Source organism: Patagioenas fasciata, chromosome 4 (assembly GCF_037038585.1).
Source record: "Patagioenas fasciata isolate bPatFas1 chromosome 4, bPatFas1.hap1, whole genome shotgun sequence".
Lineage (NCBI taxonomy): Eukaryota > Metazoa > Chordata > Aves > Columbiformes > Columbidae > Patagioenas > Patagioenas fasciata.
Genome location: NC_092523.1, coordinates 28632304 through 28655979, shown reverse-complemented (window position 1 = coordinate 28655979; position 23676 = coordinate 28632304). Strand labels below are relative to the sequence as shown.

General features: G+C 40.2%; 2 protein-coding genes across 13 annotated transcripts in view; both read right to left on the bottom strand.

Moving 5' to 3' along the window:
• DCUN1D4 (defective in cullin neddylation 1 domain containing 4) overlaps positions 1–14983 on the bottom strand; it is a 60648-nt gene extending 45665 nt beyond the window's left edge. For 3 of the 11 annotated variants that reach the window (XM_071807486.1, XM_065837070.2, XM_065837071.2), the window contains exons 1-3: positions 14884–14983; positions 4916–4986; positions 4004–4043 (exon numbers count right to left, since the gene is read on the bottom strand). In XM_071807486.1, coding sequence (XP_071663587.1) covers positions 4004–4043; positions 4916–4986; positions 14884–14908 — 136 coding nt within the window. In that variant the 5' untranslated portion in view covers positions 14909–14983. Of the gene's footprint in view, positions 1–171; positions 339–4003; positions 4044–4915; positions 4993–13804; positions 13824–14683; positions 14826–14883 lie in introns of those variants that run through there. The other 8 variants (XM_071807489.1, XM_065837072.2, XM_071807491.1 and 5 more) reach the window with 4 other exon arrangements.
• Positions 14984–18318: 3335 nt separating this feature from the next.
• The window catches only part of CWH43 (cell wall biogenesis 43 C-terminal homolog), a 31893-nt gene continuing 26535 nt past the window's right edge, over positions 18319–23676 (bottom strand). Inside the window, exons 16-17 of one of the 2 annotated variants that reach the window (XM_065837209.2) lie at positions 22430–22555; positions 18319–19539 (exon numbers count right to left, since the gene is read on the bottom strand). In XM_065837209.2, coding sequence (XP_065693281.1) covers positions 22432–22555 — 124 coding nt within the window. In that variant the 3' untranslated portion in view covers positions 18319–19539; positions 22430–22431. Of the gene's footprint in view, positions 19540–21588; positions 22556–23676 lie in introns of those variants that run through there. The other variant, XM_071807480.1, reaches the window with a different exon arrangement.

Below are 23676 nucleotides of genomic sequence, written 5' to 3'. Positions count from 1 at the left end.
CACTAAGTAGCATCAATAGTAGCCTTTCCTACAAGGAGCTTTCTAATTCTAGATGTAACTTCTAGGTCTAGCCTTTCATAACTAATTTTACTTCTCAAAGGTCTGATCATCTGCAAATGAACATGCAGCTCCCTCTGACTTCATGCAAAGTTTGACAGGAACTTTACTTACCAAGTGCAACTTCTCTGATGTGATTATCTTCAAAGTTTCTTACTCCTGGGTCTCAACTCAAGATTGGCAGAACCCTCCTAGTTCTCACTTTTTTTGACATTTGAAGCTAGCATTTGCAAGGTAGAACCTCCAAATGGTTGCTGAATAGGCCACCATCAGCCAAAAGCCTGCCGAGCATAAATGTTGTTTGCCAAACGTTCTATTCAGCACTTCCAACTTTGCAGGAGACAATTTGCAGAAGACAAAGCTACCAAAGGGAAATATCAACTCAAGAGCAGAGGTCAATAAATAAGAATTCTACAAGCTATTTCCCTATAGAAGTGATTTACAGACATGTAATTTTCACCTTCTCTCTAGATAATGCCTGTGAATAATCCTGCTCTTCGGATGCTTAAATAGAGGGATGTTTCAAAAGAAAAATAATTAGAAACTGTGAATGCTGGAGCAACTGGAAAGATATAGGTGCTCACTTAATGATGCAACAAGACCACCACAAGCACAGTTAATAATCATAATTTTTCAGATACAAGATGAGAAAACGAAGATACTCATCAAAACATCAAACAGCTTGCCATCTTGTTGTAAAAGGAAAAACCATCTTCTCTACCTTGAATTCCAAACTACATAATTGCTTTGGACTCAGGAGGGTTTTCTTCTCTAAAACAACACAAAAAATTGTAGAGGCAAAAGTAATTTCCCCCCCCCCCTCCATCATGCTTCAAAAACAGCAATAAAGCCTTGTTTTTGTTGAAGACATTACCTCGTTATTTTAAACGAGCCACGTGACAAAAGGAAGTGTACTTTTCCTTTTAAAGACATTGTAGTCTGAATAGGTAAATAAGTCACAATTTAATACACAAATAATGACTTTAAGCTATTAAAAAGTAGATAGATTTCCAGTTATGACATAGCAAGAACTATTATTCCAAATTCTAGAGAGAGCTTTCCAATTTAATGCATATACATACCAGGAAAAAAAGACATTTTTTAGAGAATCTAAAAAGCTGCTTTTCTTACCCCTACAACAGCTGAAAAGGCAAAGTCCCATGACACATTTACAGTCTGCCTTCTTTTTCAGATATATACACACACTGAATGCTAACATATTTTATGAGACTGTAATCATATAGGTGACTGGAATTTTGAAGTGAGCTTCATCTTAGCTCCCAAATAACTGAAGGCATTTTTAAACTGGCACCCTCTAGCTCTCAGATATTTAAGATCTGGTTCCAGAATTATAAATCTGGCTAATACTTCAAAAAGATACAATTTGCCTAAAGTAATTTAGATATCTAGTATATTCATCGTTAGATCAGAAACAACTGCTTTGAAATAAATGCCATACGCATTAAAAGCTCATTATAAATATTAATCTATAATACTCAGTCTTTCTAAATAGCTTTTAGAGATCTCAACCAAATTTAGATATGCATTTATTATGTCATCCCAAAAGCAGGGTTCACAATGTAATAACATTAACCAGGATAGTTATGTCAGAAAATGAACAGTAATCTTTAAGGATGAAGTTTGCTCCAGAGAATTTGGTGAGAAAAAGGGGGAGAGGGAGGAAGGAGAGAAGGAGAGAAATCTCAAACCCAAAAATTCCTCTTCAGATGAGTCTGGCAACACTCAAAGAATCTTTGGTAAGAGAGTTATAACTTTCAAATCAGTTCTGGACATAGAATCAAATTCACAGCATCTAAGCAGTACTTTAAATTGCGTAACAAAATGAAAAGGTGTTGACACTTCTTATTATGTGGTCAGTAATACTGAAAAATATAAGTTCCAAAAACGTAAGTACATCAAAATAAAACAATTTGCAAAAGTAATTATTTTAAAGATTTCCATATGGCTCTCCAGTTATGATGTTTCAGAAGTGTCAAGTCTCATACCAAATGCACACAGGAGACTGCACTGTACTACATTCACAATGGTCAAAATAGCCCCTTGCACATATATTTGTCCTCATATGAGGAAAACCAAGTACATATTTTGACTGAATTAGACTGGAAGTTACGCAAACATTAGGGCTTTGTCTTCCTCTACAACAGGACAGAAGCATAAGAAATACTGGAATGAAATCTGAAGATGAGGAGCTTGCCAGTAGTGAGCTCTACTTTCAGTTCTGATTTCGCACTTGTTTCTAGTTTGAAAGGTTCTTTTATCACTGTTGTAAAAAAAAATTACATTATTTATTGAGATTTTATGCCCACATTCATTCAGTGGGCATGCTTAAACTCTTGAAATAATTTAATTCAACCAACACAATGCAGGCAGTAGGATAACCACGACTGCCAGAATAAAGCAGTTCATTGAAATCAACACGCTCAAACACCTTTCCATAATGAGAGCTCTGAGGATAATCTCTTCTACTGACCTTTATGACAGAAGTGCTAGGAAAGCGATACGACAAATTCCCAATACCTGAACCAAGCTTACTCTTATTGATTGGTTAGTAACAGAAGGGCACTACCTCAACGCTTCACAACGGCTCTTTGTGATCAAAAGTAACGAAAGATTACAGAATGTATTTTCACACGTGAAATCAGTATGTATCTGTGTTTAGCTTGAGCACCTGGATCACAAAGAAGAAAATTCCAGGCCTTCGTTGAGAGATAGGAGAGGACATCACTTTTAACATATGGATGATAAAACCTCCGACTGTCTTGAACTACCTGCCTCAACCTCTCTTGACAAGGTTTTTCATTTACATCATCAGCTTATTTCAAGTATCAAATGGTTGACCACACCGAAGGAAAACATCTGCTAGAAGCCTTTCGTGGCTAGGGTAAGATACTTAACTATGAAACAGCATAACACAGTATGGAGGAAAGCACACGAGCCCTAAGTGAGCTGTGTCCGATCCCAAACAACGCAGTCCTCTGCATCTCTTCTCACTGCTCTAGGCTAAGAGTGTGCTAGATTTGTCAGTGTGTCCAAGAAATCTCAAGAAGGAGCTGACAGCTCTCTCCACTTCCTTAAGCACTCAGGTTAACATCAGCAAACACAGCCAGCACCTCAGGATAGAGAAAAACTTTGAGACAGATAGTAGGATAGATATGGTCAGTTTTAAAGAACTGTTCTCCTGAGTGACAGGGGCTTGAAGCCAGTAAGATATTTTCCTTCCTCCTTAGGTATCATGCCTGAAACACAGAAAGGAAGGAAGAAAAAGAAATCAAGGAAGACACCAGCTCACAAGTAACAAGTGTGAAAGGACAAATGCTGATGAATCAAGAATGGCAGCAAGCTAGTACCAGCCACCTGAGATGAAAGCCTCGAAAAATGATGACATTTTATTGAACAGAAAAGAGATTTGGAAATAATAAATAATCCTTAGGCACTGCCTGAAAATCTGCACAAGAAACAGGAACAGCCTGCATCAAAACCACTCAAGAAAACAGCTGGGTTGTTTGGAGCACAGCATTTAAACTCGGTCACAGGCATCACAATAGCCACAAGATTGGTCTTGCTTCTGCTCTGTTCTCACTCATGCTCTTCCAAGAGTCAAAACACTGTAAGAACATGGATATTCTGCTAGTCTAATCGGTTGAGTCCAAGGAGTGAGAGAATTTTTTCTTGAAGACTTCTAAAGTACTTACACTAAGAAATAGTAAAATGACAGATACAGCTGAAACCTGAGCAAGTACTTCACAACCAGATAAATTAAAAGCACAAACATCTATTTTGAAGAAAACTTTAAAAAATCCTGGCACTTGTTTTCTAGAACTCCTTTAGCTTTCTAAAATATATTTTTCAACGATGTTAGGAAGACTTCTTTGATGAAGCGTATTTAACTTGTTTCAATTGATTTCTGCTACATCCCTATAAATACCTGTCTGGTGATCGTCTTGACCAACGTCCTCTGTCAGATTCTGCAAGAGAGTAGGAATGATACAGTTAAACAAGATGGTGATCTTCACTGTTCAGTCACGTTTTTAACCTTTATTTGATATTAATATTAATCGTAATTACTTAGGAAGCAGCTAGCTAAGACTGCAGAGCCCTCTTGTTTTCAGATCATATTTATCTAAAAAACTACCCTTGCAAATTTATCTAGTAAGTTCAAGGATAATCTTTAGATGATTTGAAAAATATATTTGATCTCAAATTACGTTTCAAGAGTGGAAATAACTATCCTTTGGATGGGGAATTTTGCATTGTTGGTTTGAACAATTCCGTTAATAAATACAGTATGTTCTAAAGAAAAATTATTTTAAAATAACTGAAATCTTGGAAACAAGTTACCCCCTTTTTTAGGCAGTGTGTTTTTAACTACATTTGCAGTGTACAAAGCAAAATCAGCATTTCCAGCTGTAGTTGCAATAAAACAAATGTAAATGCATAGCAAACAAGTAGGGGCAGTCTTCATAAAAATCTTGTTTCACTCTTCACATGGTTTTAAGAGGACAGCTTGCTCATTCAATGTGCTTTCCACAAGAACTGTAAGAAACTGGAGGATTATGATGATGATGATGATTACCATTATCTGATATATCTAGAAAAGCTTCTTACATGGAGAAAACATCTAAATCCAGTGTTGCAGTGAACAGTGCTTAAACACCACTCTGACTAATCTTTTACCTTTTACTAATACTGTTTATCTCTTAACAGATTCAAAACCAACAGTCTCTCATACAAAAAGCAGTCATAGTTTTTAAAGTGTAATCTCTTAATGATTTCAGTCACAAACGATGCTGGACTAAAGCCCTAGCTATTCTGCTGAGAGAAAATGGCAAGTCATTACCAGCCTATTGAGGGTGTGGTAAATCTTGTGAATATTTGCCAGTGTTGATAGATGAGAATTCAGTTGAAAATCTAGAGGGGGAAAAAAAAAAAAAAAAGCAAAAGTTTTAAATTCTCTGGTTTCCAGCTGTAGCAACAGAGATCTTCATATGTTCTAGTAGTTTAATAAAGCCGTCACATGACTATGAAATAAAAGCCATGTCAAACACTTTTTCAGCATCAACATTTTCAACACCAAGTGGAATCAGTAAGTGAAATCTGCAAAATATGTCCTACATATGCATTTTTCCTAAGGCATGGATGACCCCCTAGCAAAACAGACCTATAGCTAACAATAAGCTAAGTACAAAATTATATTTTAAAAAATATTTACAACTCTTTTTATTTAAACTGGGAATCATTATAGTTCCCATGCTACCCAGCCCTTCTGTTCCATCTATTCCAAAACCAATTTAAGTATCATGTAACATTCTAAAATCATTACTAAGAATGCTATTTTAAAAAATAATTTTATTAATACACACATACTTGCCTTTATACTAATTTCCTTGCAAAACTAAGTAACTGGAATACACTTGCACAGCTGAAACATGACTTTTGTATAATGAACCAAAGGTCGCAATACAGCAGCTGTTAAGACCCAAGCAAATAAAACCAAAAATAAAATACCCTGACAGTTCATGAAAGAAGCCACAGCATAGATGTTACCTTTGTTTCTGTGTTCCAATAATAACACACAAGTTTGCTTCAGTTGTAATAAGGTGAGAAAGTCATTTTTCTCTATAATTTTAAACACCCTGTTTCTGCTAGAAATGTGTCCAGGACAAAACCGAAAAATAAGTAATTTACCAAAAAAAATCCACTGTGATCCAGCCAAAGAGTATGGAAACCAACCAGAATCTCAGAAGCTGGACACAGAGCAGTTGACAGGGATCAAAGGCAGCCAACAACTATACAATATTCCCATTTAAATTAAAAATAAACTAGCTACTTGTCCTGGTTTTGTTAAAAACAAATTTCTCTTTTAGTGAATTTGCCTGTCAGCTAAAGCCTTCATATTAGCTGCATTTTCCTGGAGAACCCAACACATGTTTTGGTTAAACCTAGCAATGGAATGCAAACTTATTGATAAGCACGGATGGACATCTCGCGAGAGGGGCAACGAGAAACTGGTGATCGAGAGACTGACCAACTGTGTATAACATTCCATTCACGTGAATACTTCATATAAAAGTGGGAGATCACGAGGATCTTGTCCCTTTTTTTCCTTTTTCCCTTTTTTCCTCATGGCTGACATTAGGAGAGGACCTTGCTGGTCGTCCCTGCGAACTGAGGCCTAGTGACAGACTGAATCCAGCTCCGGTTGGCTACAGAGTCCAATCCAGGACTTTGGGCGCTGGCTCTGCAGTTGCTGAGACTTACAAGATTGGTTTTGTATATTTTATATTATTTTCTCTATTCTTATTAGTAGCATTAGTAAAACATCTTTAACTTTTCCAACTCTCTTCTCTCTGTCCTTCTTTCCCTCCCGATCGCCTGTCCTGAGTGGGAAGGGGGGAGAGGGAGGGGCAAAAGGGGGAAGTGGGGGGGAGAGGAGGTTAACAATACATCTGCCAGGGTTTGATTGTCACCCCGCTATCTTAACCCTCGACACTACTCCACTAGAACTCGTGCACAAAACCACTCTAAATAGAGACAAGTAGTATATGACAAGTAAACTGTTTCAAGCACAATTCTTCCATACCTTAAAAGCTGTATAGGCCTAGTGTTACCACCCAGCTAATGCATTAAAGCATTTATACGGGGAAACATTTCAGTTGGCTTTCCCCAGTAGCTGATACATGATGCAAGTAAGGTCAAAAACATAATTCCCGTATTCCCATCCCTAGCATTTCAAATGAATGCTCTCAAAATAGAATTAAGACGAACCAGAATCTAAGGATAAACAAAGTAATCTTTAAATAACAGATCCCCAGGTCAGTGAACTATGAAGTTAAAAAGTGCATCTGAAGTGGATCATCTGCTACGAAGTTAAAAAGTGGATCTGAAGGAACCACCTGCTGTTAAGTGTATTTGTTACATACATCACTACGGAATTCCCTTGTTATGGTGAATTAAAAAAAAGATACCTTTAGGAATCATATGTTTCATTTATTATTTTAGCTAGAGAGTATCATTTCACTAATTGCTACCTAATTCTTAATGTATTTGTCCCCAACCCATCACTACAGCAATACAATTTCTGCTAGTCAAACAATACTAGGTAGAACCATTCTGGAAGGAAAAAAAAAAAAAAGAAAAGAAAAGAAACAATGCAACACACAAGTTTCTTAGTCAACCTTCCATTTAAAGGATTTTTTTTTAGAAAAGGGCAGTGGGGGATGACATAATAGCCATTCTGAGAAGGGCAAGATTAAAAGGTTATAGTTATTTTGTAAACTGTTGCACCAGACTAAGCTTTCTTCAACATTAATTTTAACATTTTCCTTGTTGTTCAGCCTGAAATCTACGAGGAACATGAGTCTTTAGAGAAACCAGTTATAACTGGAGGTAACAAGCTGAGAACACTGACCAAATATTTTATTCTAAACTAATATTAAACAGTAATTTTAGATGGTACTCTTGAAAACAATAGAAAAAATATTTTAAAGTTAGGATTGTATATATATTAGGTATTGTCTCTGAAATACAACATTCCTAGGCACTGCAAAATACATCATTCATCCCAATATGTTTCATACATCTACTGGAAATATCCTTACGATTTTAAACTGTTACTTCAAAAATAGGTTACACAATTATGATGGACTCAGGGGGTTTACACAAATGTAGAACAAGCTTCAAACCTTAGTTCCACAAATAACGGTTTATCCACACAAATACAGAGGACCAGAGCCTAAAGTTTTCTCTCTTCCACAGGGGAAGCTTGCAAAACAGGGATATTATCCAACACCAAGAACAGGCTTCTTCTACAATAACTGTCATAAAAACAAGCACGAGCAGCAGCCAATGAATTAGGTACGTTAAATTATAGCTCCAGTCACCTCCTGAACTGGTCAGAGTATTTGCTATAACTACAATAACTGTCCTATGCTATTGGAAAGCATATTTGGAAAAAAAAAAAGGTTTTTGAAGAAACAGAATAAAAAAAAAAAAACACCTCCAAAGCTCAAATAACACCATCTTGAGAATTACCCAAGGGACAATGGCATAGTCAACACGACAATCCAGCGATGAGCAGCTGGCTGCAACTGCGCACTTCAGGGACGTGTTCTCTCCCCAAACTGCCCCAAATTCCTCACTTGCTGCCTCAGCCTCCCAGCTGTGCCCGCCCGATCCCCTGTCAACCCCCTGCCCCTGGAATCCTACTCCCAAAATTACAAACCAATCCTGCCAGCTCCATGGCCTGAATGAGATCACCAAGGAGATGTAACACCAGATAAGCAGGGTTAAAGCAAGACACAGCAAAGGTCCTCCCAAGTGGGAGCAAAGTAAGTCTCTTGTGGCAGCAGAAACATGTTAAATCAGATCAAGTGTACATCTGTCCTGCAGAGAAATATTTTATAGCAAAGTGCCACACAATTTATTGACCTGAAAAGAGGTGCACTGAAATGTTCGCTATGACTTTAAGACGTGTATGTCAAACAAGCATGCATATTTTCTTGATGAAGTTATTCTTCATGCAGATGTTAGCTTATCTTTAGCAAAGACTGAAGCAACGAAAATTCCAAATGGTATTAAACGCTTTGCAATAATTCGGAATGTAACAGCTAGAGAGAAAAAGTCTGAGTAAAGGGACTGCAAATCCAGAAGAAATTCCAGAGCCAACCTAATATCATGGAAATTAAACCTTGTTTGCGGTTTCTCATTAACACTTAACATCAAGTGTTGAAGTCTGGGTTAGTCAATTATTCACAATCATATACAATTTAAATGTAAAACACAAACAGTTTTTTAAAAACCTTTTAAAATATTATAGATTATGGTTTACATTATGGACCTGAAAGTTACACAGAGGAAAAAAAAAAAACAACAGATAGCTTGGCCTGCTTCCCTGACAAACTAGACAAAAATTGTTCTATACCCCCTCATTAAGACAAACATATGAAATACAATAAACAAACAAAAAACCTCAGTATATCTTAAATATAAGCAAAATATTTGGATGAACAGAACTTGAATATTCTGCTTTGTTATCTGTAATGAAGAAACTTTAAAGGTCAAGTCATTTTTTTTAATGGAGGGAACTATTCAAATGAAACTACAAATGAATACCTAAAAAAGAACTATCACTCTAAAGCCTGGACAAAACACAACTACACGGTGCAGCTAAAAACACTACTAAAAACCTAGCAATAAAATAGCAATAGTACTACACCAGATACGTAGCTGACTCCAAATTTCCTTTACAAGCTTCTATATTATTTTTCTGAGCAAAAATCTCACAGTAACAGAAGGCCCAAAAATATTTATCCCAGACAGACATGCCAGATAAACACTATAAATACAACTCTGTATTAAAAACTAAGTATGGAAATAGTCATAGTATATCTGACAAAAACTGTGGGTAATTTTGTGTAACCTTCTCAAGAAAAAATCAGAAAACACACGCTAGGTACGGATTCCTGAAAATGAAAATTGTATGTTTATGCTTTTATTTTTTATTTAATTGGTTTCCTTGGTTTCAAATAATAGAACTGGAGAAAACTTGTAGTAGTACTGGAAATAACAGTTCAAAGTACTGCCTTCTTAATTAGCTTTACAATAAATAAACTTTACTTATCTAAAAAAATATCATTTAACATTCTGTGAACTACACCATTTCATGCTCTACAGTCTCTTTACATAATTATCCTAACAGTAAGACAATTTCTATTATTAATGAACTTGGAAGTTCAGATCTGAAACGTACATTTGGTGAAAGCCTTTAATACTTATGTTCAGGAAGCAGAATTTCTATACTCCTTACTAAGTTCAGAAAACAAAAGAAAAACATGCGGCAGTTTTTGCTTTCATTTACTCAAAAACTTCACAACAAACCTAAAAACAGAGGTTCCGAAACTACAGTACAGAGCAGCCAGGAGCCGATTCTGCATTCCTGCCCAAGACAGGATTAAGAATTCATTTCCAGTGTGCCTGCAGCTGAAGCCACACAGGCAGTGACAACCTTTAGCAGAGGCACCTGCAGAAGAGCCCTCTTCCCGTCCGAGATGTGACAGCAAGGTTGCAAGGGGCAAGGGCAGGCAGAGTAGAACAGGCTTGAAAAGCAGGGTCTCCCTTCATTTGGTGGGATTAAACACAAGGCATGATTCAGAAAGTAAGGAAAGCAGAAGTTAATTCCAGCCTGGATAGTGAGGACATGCAATTACATGGAAAGTGGGATGATGCACCTAGCTTGCGGAGCAACAGGACCCAGCCATTAGAGCTAGAGACACAGCGCCGCAGGACATTTCTCCTGCACACGTGCACGCAGAGCCATACCAGACTCAGAGCTACTGCTGACACCAGTGGTATCCTAATCCACAGTTGCAAATTTGTGTATATTTTGCAAACATAACAGCCTAAAATGTTCTGAAGCAAAACACAAAAGTGATTTAAGCTATTAAAAAAAAAAAAAAAACTACAAAAAACACCAAACGTAAACAACAAAATGCAGTTGAAATGACAACACGCTAAAACCTCATCATTTTAAGGTCAGACTTCAGAGTCAACTGTAACATTTGCTATTACCACGTGTAGGCAGTCACCCACATTATCTGCAAAATAATATTTTAAAATTACTGCATGTTATGAAGACAGTGAAAAGTGTTAATCTTCCCCCCACCCCCCGGAACAAATCCTTATTCTACTTTATTCTACCTAGGTATTTAAAAATCACCCTGATCTGAAGGCCTGTTTACAAAAAGAGCTAGTGCAGTTTAAAGTTCACTGAGGATTTCAGAGCAATTTAAGCAGTGCAAAAGTTGTGTAACTGCTACTTCAGTTTGAATGCACTTCCATTTACTTTAAATTGACTTAGAACAAATAAGAGCTATGTTAACTTATGCTATCTTAACATATAGATTAAAAAACCCTGCACACTGGCTCACTAAGGGTTTTACAGATTTGTGGGTTTGGGTTTTTTCGGTTGGGTGGGTTTTTTGGGGGGTAGGTTCAATGGGCTTTTTTAATAGAAAAGACCTAACACTAACTGCATTTCTGGTGCAATACGGCTGTTTCTGTTGCTGCAAATACCACTTGTGTATTAGATAAGCATTCCTAATGCTTGCCAGAATATAATAAAGCTGGAGTGACCAGCCAGTTGGAAAAGAATGAGTAAAAGTAGTGGACAATTAGAGCTAATTTAAATCTATTTCTAAAGCATGTACTACCAAATCAAACAGCCTTTCAGTGATTTCAAGTTATTCAGACTGTGAACAGACACTCTTTCAGTCTACAATTCAAAAACACAAGAAATTGAGCTACAACTCATTTAGTATAGGACCAATTTTACATCCATTTGATGCAAAGTGTTGATCCAGTCTAACTCATAACTCTACCATCAAATTCATTCCAAAAAGTGTCAGTGAATTAATTTTGCATCGTTGGCTACTATGGTCTGAGAGTTGTTTGCCAGTACTACTCTTAATTTCATGCCAGATTAGGTATCATCTGTCTTCCTACAAAGGGCATAAAGCTAATAAAAACTTTGTATCTCATGCTCTAGCTAATTCAGCAGAAATGCAACCCTATCAAGTATGCACTACTAGGGTAACCAGCACCATGCAGATCTGGTACATATTACGATGGGCCTGCAACAGCCACTCAAAAGCATTGCTGCCCCAGTGTTTGCTTCCTCCTCTCTGCCAAAAGTTACAGACCCCACAGCTCTGCCAGAAGCACAGGTCATGGGCACATTCCCTAGTCCACTTCAGGCAAAAATCAACCCTGTCAGTTTAGACAATTTATGTAAGTGGCAAGACCTAACCCAGACACATTGACTGAGTGGATTAGAGTGCTCCTACAAACCTCGTTACCAGGAGAGCAAGGGAAGTGGTAACCTACAGCTAATGGGGAGAAAGGAGCAGCTACAGCAGAGTCCCACAGTCTGTGCAGCCACACATCTGCACCAAGGGACACAAAAACATGTGCCACACTAGCTGGTTCCCAAGGGCAACCTGAAGCCTTGTAGCTCTAACAATGATAAACATATACTTAGATATAGACACTACTATATATAAAACACTGAGCAAACTAGTAGTTATTTCTGTCTCTTTATAAGCCCAAAGAAGAAATGCTGTTTAACCTCAGACCTATGATTTTAAATAAAACAACTTAACTGGACAGTGTAAGGAAAGTGCTGGCACATTTAAAAATCAGGGTTCTGCTTGAAGTCCTTGTTAGTAGTCTTACTTATTGTAGAAGAAATAACCACACTAATAAAGGCTCTGTATTTAAATTGGATACAAGAGTTAAACATTTTCATGGGATGTACTGTACTTCCTAGTGCGATGCTTTTTGGCAAGCACAGCACAGACAAATTAAGCGAGTTTTCCTCTTCTGCTTGAAGGCACAAACAAAACTAGGAAATAATGCTTTGGAAAAAAAACAAAGTCTTTGTTTTCAGTATCTCCAAATTTAGGGGGAAAGGTAAAGAAAATACATTATAAGAATTCCCTTAAAGTTCACACAAAAACTACTTGGACAAAAATAAACCTAAATCAAGTGCTGAAATTACACAAATGAAACTGCATCCTGATACAAATAAACAAAGAAAAGCAATGAGAGGAAGACTGTTCCTTCATCTAACTCAATTCATTGTATGGTCTTGCCAGAAAAGACATTTTCAATTATAGTTACTGGCATTGCAAGAAGCTTTTAAGCAAATGTTTACAATGGGAAAAAGTTGATGTCTCTCATATATGAAAAGTGTACATTCAGTCTCAGAATGTAAAACTGACATGCAGCAAAAATGTATTAATGGAGTTTATATCACAAGAACAGATAATAATCTAAGAAGGATCAAACAAAAGGTTGAAATGTTCAGTCAGGAAACAATCATAAGCCAGCTTCTGAATTTGTAAAGATACCATGAACACCTCTTGACTCAAGCATTTAAATCCATTAGGAAAAAAACCCACAGCTACCATGAAGCTACAGATAACGATGTTAGCTAATTAAGGAAAACATTTCTATTTAAAATAACACATATACAAGGCCGTGAACTGCCCCAAAAATATACTCAGGTGGGTGATTCAATAATTCCAAGGGATATTTTTGAAGAAGCCAGTAACAGCTGAATGCTGAGAAACAGCAGTCTTGCTTTCTGCATAAGAATTTTTTTTAAAAGGCACTAAATAGTCTTCAACATCCTACATAAGGGAGCACTGGAATATCTGTAACTGTAGCTTACGTGTGTATAATGAAGACCTACACCTTTTTTTGGACAGGGCACATAAAGACTGAACAGAAGGCATTTTCTAGAAAAATTATGCTTCCATTTCTGACATGAGGCAGTTATTTGTGCTTTAATAATAGCCTTAACCATCGATATATAATGATCCCCAAATATAAAGGTAAAAGAAATCATAATCACTAAAGAAATTATATAACCTTACAAGGCAGAGTGTTTACCAAGCTGTTCCTGTCCAATTCCTCATTTTGAGAAACACAGAAGGATTCAAGAAAATCCAGGCCTTAGGCAGCATTTCTTTCCATAATTGCTTTCAGGACTTTGTCCAAAAGTCAGACCATCATTCATTCACATATGATCAAAGCTTTAGTTTTGATTATCTCTCCCATAAGCAAATTCTGCAGTAATGAAGTGTCTCAGGGCTGCAGCTCCTTGCACAGTGAGAACACAGCCCTGGGAGATTTCACAGGAATCGGGAACATCCTTCTGCCAAGATACCTTTGTGCTCGGGACATCATCCTCATTTCTCCAGCACACGGGATGGAATCTATTCCGAACCCCACAGTTACCCCACACCCACGCAAGTGTGTAATCCCCCCACACCAGGCAACCTGCCTACACCATACGGTCCCGCCTGCTCTGAAACCAGAGCCAGAAACTATACTGCAGAGACAAAGCCCTCCCTGCGCTCCCCCAGCACAGGCGGCGCGATCTCCCACTACCGCTGCCCCACGGCCAAACGGCCTTGCCCCAGCTCTCGCCGGGCCCCGGCCGCGGGCAGGGAGCGGCGGGTCCCGGGCCCTCCCGGGTCTCCGCGCCGGCCGGGGGTGCCGGGCTGCAACTCGCACCCCCGCGCGGGGGTGGCGCGCCGTGCCGCCGCAGTGTCTGCTGGGAGTTATAGTCGCCCAGCCTCCCGCCCAGCGCCTCGTGGCGCGAAACAGCCGCAGCGGAGACTCCACCTCCCACAATGCGCCGCGGCCCCCATTCCCCTTCACAGCCCGTTTCTCCCGCACCGGCCCGGCGGAATCCGCTAAATTAACCGCCGCCCACCCCACCTCCCCCACACACACCGTTCCCACGCAGCGAAGCCCCCGGGCAGCGGCGCAGGCCGCGCCCGCCCTCCTCTCGGCAGCCCCGGCTCCCTCGCAGGGAGCCACGAGGGCCGGCCGCGGCCTCACCCGCTCGCAAGCCGGGTCGGGGAAACTGCGTCACACCCTCCAAGCGCCCCCAGCCCCCTCCGCTGCTGCGCCCCTCACCCGCCCCCGTCACCGCACGGGCCGCCCCTATCCAACCCCGGCCCCTCCTATCCCCCGGGGGAGCCCGCCGAGAGCCGCGGGTACCCGCCGGCCCACGGGTCCCGTGACCCCAGGTACGCACACCGCCTCTCTCCCCGACGGCCTCCCCTGTCACCGAGAGCCCCGGCGGTGCGTTCGGCCGAGCCTCCTCGGTGAGGGGCAGGAGCAGCTGCCCCCACGGGGCGGCAGCGCTTGCCGGCGGAAAGACTAGGCTGGTGGCGCCGGGTGCCGCCGGTGAGCAGGCGTGAGCGCGCGGCCCGGCCCGGCCCTGCCGCTACTCACTGACAGCGGCGGCATCCGAGTGCATTTTCGTGCAGCGCTCGCACTGCCCTGCCCGGCCCGGCTCCCTCTGCCCCTCTCCCAATCACAGAGCCCAAGCACGGACACCTCCCGCCCCGCCCACCGGCGGGACCCATTGGCTCTGGCTGCCCTGAGAGGCCGTACGTTCTGCTGTTCTACTGCATGAGGCACCTGCCATTCTCTCTCTGCCTGCCCCCCACCGCCTGCCCCGCCCGCTCCCGATACCCTATTGGGCTCAAGGCTGAGGCGACCCCGCCCCCTTCACTCTGACTGGGCTTTGCCGGTGCCAGTTTTTCCTGGCCTTGAAAGCGCGTGTAAAGAACACCACTTTGTGTCACCCGTGGCTCTGATTGGCTAGAGACGCCAAGGGCCGCGCCCACGTCGTGATGCGATTGGGTAAGCGGGGCAGAGGGCGGGGCCGGGCCGCCCAGGCTGCCCCGCCCCGCAGAGGGCCGCCGAAGGGCGGGCTCGGAGCGCTGTGCTGCCCGGGGCTGAAGAGCGGCGGGAGGGTCCTTCTGCCGCAGCCGTCCCGGGTTGTCGCCGGGCCCGCAGGCTGGCGACTGCTACACGGCGCTCGGCCCCGAGGGCGCTCTGGCGGCAGCCCGGGGACCTGAGGGTACGGTAGGCAGCCACGGCCCCAGTGCCGCCTCCTCGGCGCAATCCCCCGCTGCGGGGACCAGCCGAGGCCGCTGTGTGCCCGAAGGCTGGCCACACCTCACCTGCTCTGCTGTGGCCAACGAGCGCTCGCACACGTACGTCAGGCGCGGCCCCGGGGCTGGCACCGTGTCTTCAGGACGGCAGCAGGTCGCTGCGCCGGGGAAGTAGGATTTCTGGGCTACAAACTCCTCCCTTTGCTCTGCGATACCCACCCTCAGTATAGCCAAGTCGCCAACTATTTTAGAAAGATTTACTTGTTTCTGCTAAGGAGAAAAATGGCAGCCTGCCCTCGCCTGCTGAACGCACCCGAGTGTCGGGTCAATGTCACAACAGCAGCGGGCTGGGGGGTGGGGAACACGCAGGCCAAAGGCTGCTCCTTGCAGGCAGATGAGACTGCATCACTCCTCCTAGTTACTGTTCTGCTCCTAAAAATCCAGCGCACGGGTCCACCCTGCACTCCCCTCCTTGCAGTGCAGAGGAGGAAGGCACCTTTCAGGTCATAGCTGCTTAGCATGTGACCTCAGCATCTTCTCTCCTTCCAGAGATAACAGCCTTTCCTTGCCCTACTCAGTGCTGAAACACAGGTGAGAAGAGACAGCTACAGCACCACCTGTGCACAATAGAGTATTAAAACAGAAATTACGTATTTAAAAAAAAACAAACAAACAAAAAAAAACCCACAACCTGCACTTCCTTTAAGAGGTTAAGTTAAAAGAAAGTCAAGGACTCAGAATTGAAGAAGTGCCACATTTTAGGTAATTGTCTCTTTAGAGCAATATATTAGTATACAGTCCTGAATTAATTGATCACATACCTGCTATAGTTTTTTTTTATGATTCGTGCCTTATTCGGTGCACCAGTCAGAGTGTGCAAGTGCAGCCAATTTATTTTGCAGAGCAACATCTTGTGTTTTCAATTGCCTGTTTTACAGAGAAGGAGATGGAGTCCTTGAGAAAGTTATTTCTTCAATAGGCATGTACAAAGGCCATGTCAGAGCAATGAAAGACCCCATTATTTGAAATTATTGCCTGTTCACTAACTCCTTGAAATTATTTCTGTAGAACTTCCTGCTTCCATCTCTGGTATTTTCCTGTTGACACCATCTTTTCTTTATCTTAGCAATTGTCATGTATTTTACGGTACCACCTTGAAAAATAATAATAAGCTATCTCAGAGTAAAGCAGTACAAGCTAGGTTTCACTTCTTGGGTAGTTTTAACATCCCATATGCCAGACATTCACATCTGTGCGTGTCATCCCGAACTCTTATACCCAGTAGGGGCACCATTGAGTTGCAATTCATCTGATCTGTTCTAATTCTGGATTGAGAGGAACAATTCCTTTAGGGGTGCCTGTTTGTTCACATTGACCATAAAAAGCACATAGACTGCTAGTTTAGAATAAAAATGTATTAAAAAAGAAATTTTCTCCCATGCATTAAGTAGCTGCAAACTGATACGGATCTAAAAAAAAAGAGGTGGCATACATAAACCCTGTATGGTTGTATCTGAAGCCACTTGGACCTAAAGAAAGGTTTGTAATTTTTTCCCCCATTTATATTAGTCTATAATGAAAGCTACTACGTGGCTTTACAAATCTTTCCTTAGACTATAGCTTCTGTAAGCACTACTATCTGTATGCGTAAAGCAAATAATACTGTAAGTTTGACAAACAAAACTTCAAAATATTTTTGAATAGTTGAATGTGCAAGTATAGTCTCTGACCGTTAAAAACTAGATCTGCAAATAAATCCATAAAGAAGCACAAAAGAGACTTTGTTTTCTGTTTTTGCCTGCTAAACAGGGAATGTATGCTTCAGCCAGAAAAGGCCTGCCGCACAAGAGCAAGGCCCATTGCAACACCCACCTTCATTCCAACCTTGAGAAGGTACCAATACATCTCCTTTGTTACCACTAGTTGTAAACCACTATGCAAGTCTCCAGGCTGGCAGATGTTATGTATTCACACCCATATTTTCTTTCTGAAGCCTGAGTTTACAAAATGCAGAAATACTTCATTTACATAGAGCAGATCAATCAGGTTATGCTTGATCAAGCACCGTCTCAAGGACAGAGACAGTTTAAGCAGTTCCAGCATTAGTCTCTTAATCCTAGTCGTCCTGGTATCCTTTCTTTTGTGCCAACGCAACCATTTGGACAGCTAGATAGGAAGGCAAATCAAAGAGCAAGACTGCCCCCAGCACCCCTAAAAGGCAAAAAAACCCTAAAAATCAACATTTTTGGGGTTTGTTCATCTGTTTGCTTGTTTCCCCAGTGAGATGAATATCCTGATTTGGCTCACATACGTGCAAATGCTCCTATCAACACACAGGAGAGGAATAATAAATTGAGAACTGGAGAGTGGCAGGAAATGCTTCAGCCAATTTACACACTGCTGGGCCAAACTTAAAACTGCAAACTTTTTTTTTTTTTTTTAAGGAGAAAGACTTTGCACTTTTTAAATTGATAGCTAAAATGGCCTCCACATTAAAAAACCACCATAGACTGTGGAAAATACTATAATGAGCAAGATGAGCCATTTACTTAGTTTTATCTTGTTCGCTATCAGAAACATGGTGTAGAGGGCATTTTAAGAAAGTGGATACCCTCTCTTTCAAAAGGGTATCCAGACTCCAAATTGCTAAAGCCACTGCATCTCCAAATACCTTTGTTCATCTTGCTTTGCTTAGAAACAAGCGTGAAAGTTAATTTTAGGCACCCAAATCACAAACCATTTACATGTTTGACAAGTCAGAGGGGGAACTGTATTGAAACAAAAACATTTGCAAAGTAGAATTTGCTGAACATTAACAAAGCAGATAAAACAGCAACAAAGCACAGTACAGAGCATTGTAAGAAAATAAATTATCTACCAGCAATTGCAGTTCTAAATCTTTGCAGATATGAAAAAGTAACTGATACCAAAGACAATTCAAACAGCTTTATGTAATGCTTCTGAAAACATTTTTCACCCCCAGCATGAAGAGAAACACCTCAATAGTGTTGCATGGCATCAGCAGAACAGTACTGATCAGGGATAAAAGAGGACCTCAGGTGGCAGAAAGTAACAGCTACAGATTATATAACTGCTTTCCAATCACTCCTCATCAAGTAAGTCGGATAATTTCAATTGCCCTGTCCCATGGACTCATACTATGGTCCTTGTTTAAGTAAAAACATCTGGTTTTGTAACACTTGCTCCACAGGACTTTAAGGGTCCTTTTGTAACACACTGCAAACAAATGTAATTTTACATACATGAGAAAAAAATGTTTCAGAGCTGTTGGTAGCTCATATTTAAATCCTTAAATTGGATTTATAGGTTGTTGCTCTTGTTTTCAGCTTCAGTTTGAAATTTAAAAAAAAAAAAAAAATCTGCTTAATTCATAATTAGGAAGCTCTAAGCAGCCAAGCTTAAGAGAGCAGCTCAGTATTTCTGCCCAAACCCTGGAAGTGCATCAAAACAACCAGCACCATTGTCCATGGCCACAGAGCTCCCTGAACGTTTTCGTGTTCTGTGTTAGTGGGACATGTGGGAGCTGGGCACCTGCACACTTAACCTGCACCCAACTTGTTTCAGTAACATCAACTCCAGTTCAAAACCAAAGGGTGTCCCCAACTGTTGTTCAATAAGCTTGTAGCTGCGACACCCTTTTTGAAAACGGGAAATAAAAAATTCAGGTCCTTCATAGCCTCAGAGGTTTGAACTGCAGCTCCCAGGTGTGAGTGTGCTCTGGGACAACACCACTGCTCCGGAAACTAAGCTTACAACACACACAAGAAATGCCTGAGCCAAAGCCCCAAAGCAGGAGTATATGTAAGAGGAGACTTGAGTCTCCACCCTTCTGAAGAATCCTGTACAGTTACCCTCAGAAGTTGCTGTCTTACACCTAGTCTCTTTCCTTCTTATTCTGAGATATGAACTGGTGGGCTCCTGATGGGCTGCTGTCTCCTCCTGTATGTTCCCAGAAACTTTAACTGACCTGCACAGAATGGCAAAGAGGATGGAATCAGAAATACAACAGAATACATATTATTTAGATGTCCAATATATATCATTTAGACCTTTTACCACCAGGAAAAGTTCAAACCTTTAGAAAATAAAACATGTTTTTTTAATACATTTTATCTTCTCATGCTGTCTCTGAATGCATAGTTAAAGATATCGCAAACTTTTTATTTCATAACATACTGTCTTATGAAAGCTGAGATGAAGAGAATAAGATTAGAGAACAGCAAGATTAGTCACATGCCCCTGCAGCAGGACCTGTTCTAGCACATTTCTTTCATAGTTTGAAACGTAGTGATTGCAAGAGATCTACTGCACATTTTTTCTAAACCAGTCAGATCCAGGGAATCAGATCAATGTGCAGATTCAAGGACAAATAAAGTATAGTTTTATTTTCCCAATTATAACTACAGTAGTAGAAGCAGTATACAAACAGTTCGTGGTCATAGTTTCTCTTAGTCATTTTGATAAAATAATGCAAATGCCAACCAATACTTGCTATTCATTACATTTATTATACATCGAGTGTTTTCTGATATTAGGCATTATCAGGTATGGATCCATCAACATTAAATTACACAAGCTACTCAGACAAAGAGAATATTTGAACTTTAGATTTTGTCAATGTCTATGTGAACATTTCTAATGGGATGAAACTTTCTAAATTCTGTGAAAATGAATCCAAGTATGCTCACAGACTTCAAAGATTACACACAGGGATGATGTATAGTCTGATCTGTTGCACAAGTCATGCTTTGGTGTCTGACTTATTGAAAAATACCCTCATTCTATTATTAAATAGTTGAAAAAAAAAAGGTGGTTTCAAGCTTTTTATGAGTATAATTTCCTGCATCTCAGATGAATAAACTACTCATATCACAACGTATTTGCAGAGACAGCCTCTGGAGAATGTGGGAAGATAATGTTGTGTTTTATACAGGCCATGGAAAGGCAAACCTGTAGCTGGATGTGCATCAGAGCTAGGATACTAAGGATACTCAGCCCCCTGTGCAATGTTGGTACTGTGCCAGCTGCTCCTGCAGGCTGTGAGAAGGGAGAGCGAGCGGCTACTGCTGTTGGCAGAAGAAAACTGCTCAAAGTGCAAGAAAGTCACTCCCATCACTCTGAAACCTGACTTATCCTGTCCTGCTGGAGAGTCACACAGAGAACAAGTTCAGAGGATTTCAAATCCTTCCTAAGGGATGCCGAAACTGGAATGTTTAATTAGACTTCCTTGGGCTTATAAAGACAAACACCTCTAGGTGAGAAGTAAATTAGTTCAACAATGGATGGTTAATTATAACTAATAAAGTCAGGCTTTCTAATATCATCTGAGATGAAGTTGTGGTGGCTATGTATTCCTCAAGTGCCTTTCAAATATCCTCTGCCCAAAAAAATCACTGAAGTGTTTTATTCACAGAAAAACAGTCTTAAAAACAAGGGAGAACCAGGATAAAGTGACAAGCTTGGTGATGGCAGGAGTTACCTCACTTCACAGAAGAAGAAAGCCTGGGTAAACACACATCTGGTCTTTGCGTATATAGAGAAACAATAAAATTGAGTTAGCTTAAGCTGTTCTCAAAAGCAGATAGTGGAGAATGAGAAGGAGGGGGAAAAAAATAAAACACACCACCACCTCTTTCCTACAATGTGTCCATTATCGTATGTTTAGGTATTGCTGGGAAGACATACAGTACTGAATGCAAACACCACAATTGTGGTTTCCAAGCCGAGAGGGTCACTTAAATAAACCATCTAATGTTTTTCTCACAGGCACAAAACTTCCTTTGGCCAACACCAAAAGATGTGCTCGTTTAAAGGAAGTTCTGTACATACACTGAAGGACCAGGAGTTAAATATAAAAGACATTGCCCAGAGATCCTGAGAAAAAACATTTTACCTTGTTTTATGTGTTTGTTACATAGTAGGTAATTCACTGCCTAGGCCAAAAAAAGAGCCCCACTTCTGTTTGGTCCCGCTAAAAAATGTAGTCATAGCAGAGGAGCAAGGCATTTTTTGTTTGGTTTATTACAGTTTATTTTAAATAAAAATTACAATCGACTTTTTTCCCTTCTGAGAACCCTTGTCATGTTGGGTGTGATTTTTTTTTTTTTAAATTCTTCTGCAGTGTGTTCACTTTAAGTGTCTCATAACTACTTGGAGGTACTTTACCCTTCCCTTTGTAAAAGCATTGCAATGTCTAACATCTTGTAAAACAAAAGTCTGTAAAAGTCACAGTGTCTTCTCCAATATTATGAATATCAATCATCTGCAAATTGTTACAATAAAACTCATTTAAGAATACAATGTGGACTAGCAGCAGATGTAAATAATGTTTCAGTAAGTAAAAAACGCGCCCATTTCAAACACAGTTACTCCGTATCTCCCTATGAAGAAACACACTAGTCCCATCCCTATTTTGAAAAAGCACAAGGCCAACCTTTTCATTGCAATAGCATCAGTGCAGCTTGTATCACCAGATTACCTACACCACCCTGTTATTTTGTTTTGCCTCAGTCATCAGAGGTGGGGAAGTCAGCTGAAACTCTTGGTTCATGATTGTTCTAGTGAGCTCCTATGGGGGGAAAGGGCTTGTATCTGGACCCTAAAGAAAACTCTGGAACAGCACGATATAGGATACCTTCCAAAAAAGTTGAAGAAGTTACCAGCAAAGCAAGTTCCCACCCTTGCTTAGCTGTGGACAAAGCAGGTACCTGGCTCAGGTAGACACTGGTTTATCAAAATGCAGATGTCTTCCCTCTCTCACAGTGATAACGACTCATTAAAGAAAAGGGTCACCAGCCATTACACAGACATTCACAATGTCCTCTTTTTGGCTGTCAATGCAGTTTCAAGGAACAAACCTTTATTGTTGGTCCCAATTATACATCAGTTTCTCATTCGAGTTTGTCTGTTTAAAATATTTAGGAGTGCTCATATGAAAGTGATGAATATGCTCATAATTATGTCCATCTTTATAAGATCCAAACCTAAGAAAAATATTCAAGAAAGCAAAACCGTTACAACATGATTTAACCCATGCAATTAAATCATACACTTGATGCAGTATAATTAACACTTCTTCCCAATGTTCTAGATGGTTTATTTCAGACACAGGCCGCAACCCTACTTACATAAAAATCATAATCTATATACACTATCTGACTACAGGTCTTTGAGTATAATGGAGACATTTAATTACAGGCACTCTATAAATGGAACTCCACCCGACAAAGGTGAGCAGTGCATTTATCTAGTAAAATCCCATGCCCTTGTAAGTTTTTTCTACTGATTTCAGTGGAGATAGAATTCAACCCCACGTACTACCAAATACTCAGCCCTACTGTTAATATTGCACCTCTTTCTTTTGAAAATTATGGTAAAAATTGTAATTGTTCATGCCATATTAAAATCTGAAAGTTTTTACTACTGTCTATTACAGTAGATAGATTTGCAGAAGGAAAATGTAGTACTTATTCAAAAAGCAGCGCTAAATAGCATTTAAAAGTAGTGCCATTATACTTCAAAAGAGCTACAGTTAATTGGAAAAAGTTAAACTTATTCCTAAAAGGTATAATTTTCTTTCTGTTTCTAGGCAGACATGAAAGAAATTAGGATCACAAAAATGTTCTGGGCTGAAATCAATTGAGAAAAATCTGAATGCAAATGCTAACTTTGGCAAGTTTCATCATGTGAAAAACACTGGGCAAACTTTTGCTTAAACAGGAAGCCAGTGACTGAGTGCTAAATGAAAAATGAGTAAGCTCAACTGTTAGGTGTATAGAAGACATTAAGATATTCTGTATTATGCAAGTTAGTAGTAGTAAATACAGCATTGATGGAAATTGTCCCTGTGTAGCAACATCTATCTCAAACTTCATGACTCTTCCACTGATATTCAATATAAAATAAATACCTTTCTCTATATTTATTTTCCTCGTGCAATGCCCATGGAAAAAATGACCATGTTAAAGAAATAAATCACTTTTTATGTAAAAATCTAGTCCTTTTTTCTTTTTGACATATGTAACATACTGCCTCATGCATTCTCCTAATTTTTGCTCCAGTTACATAGTATGTTTTCAAATGCTTATGCAAAGAGTATTTAACA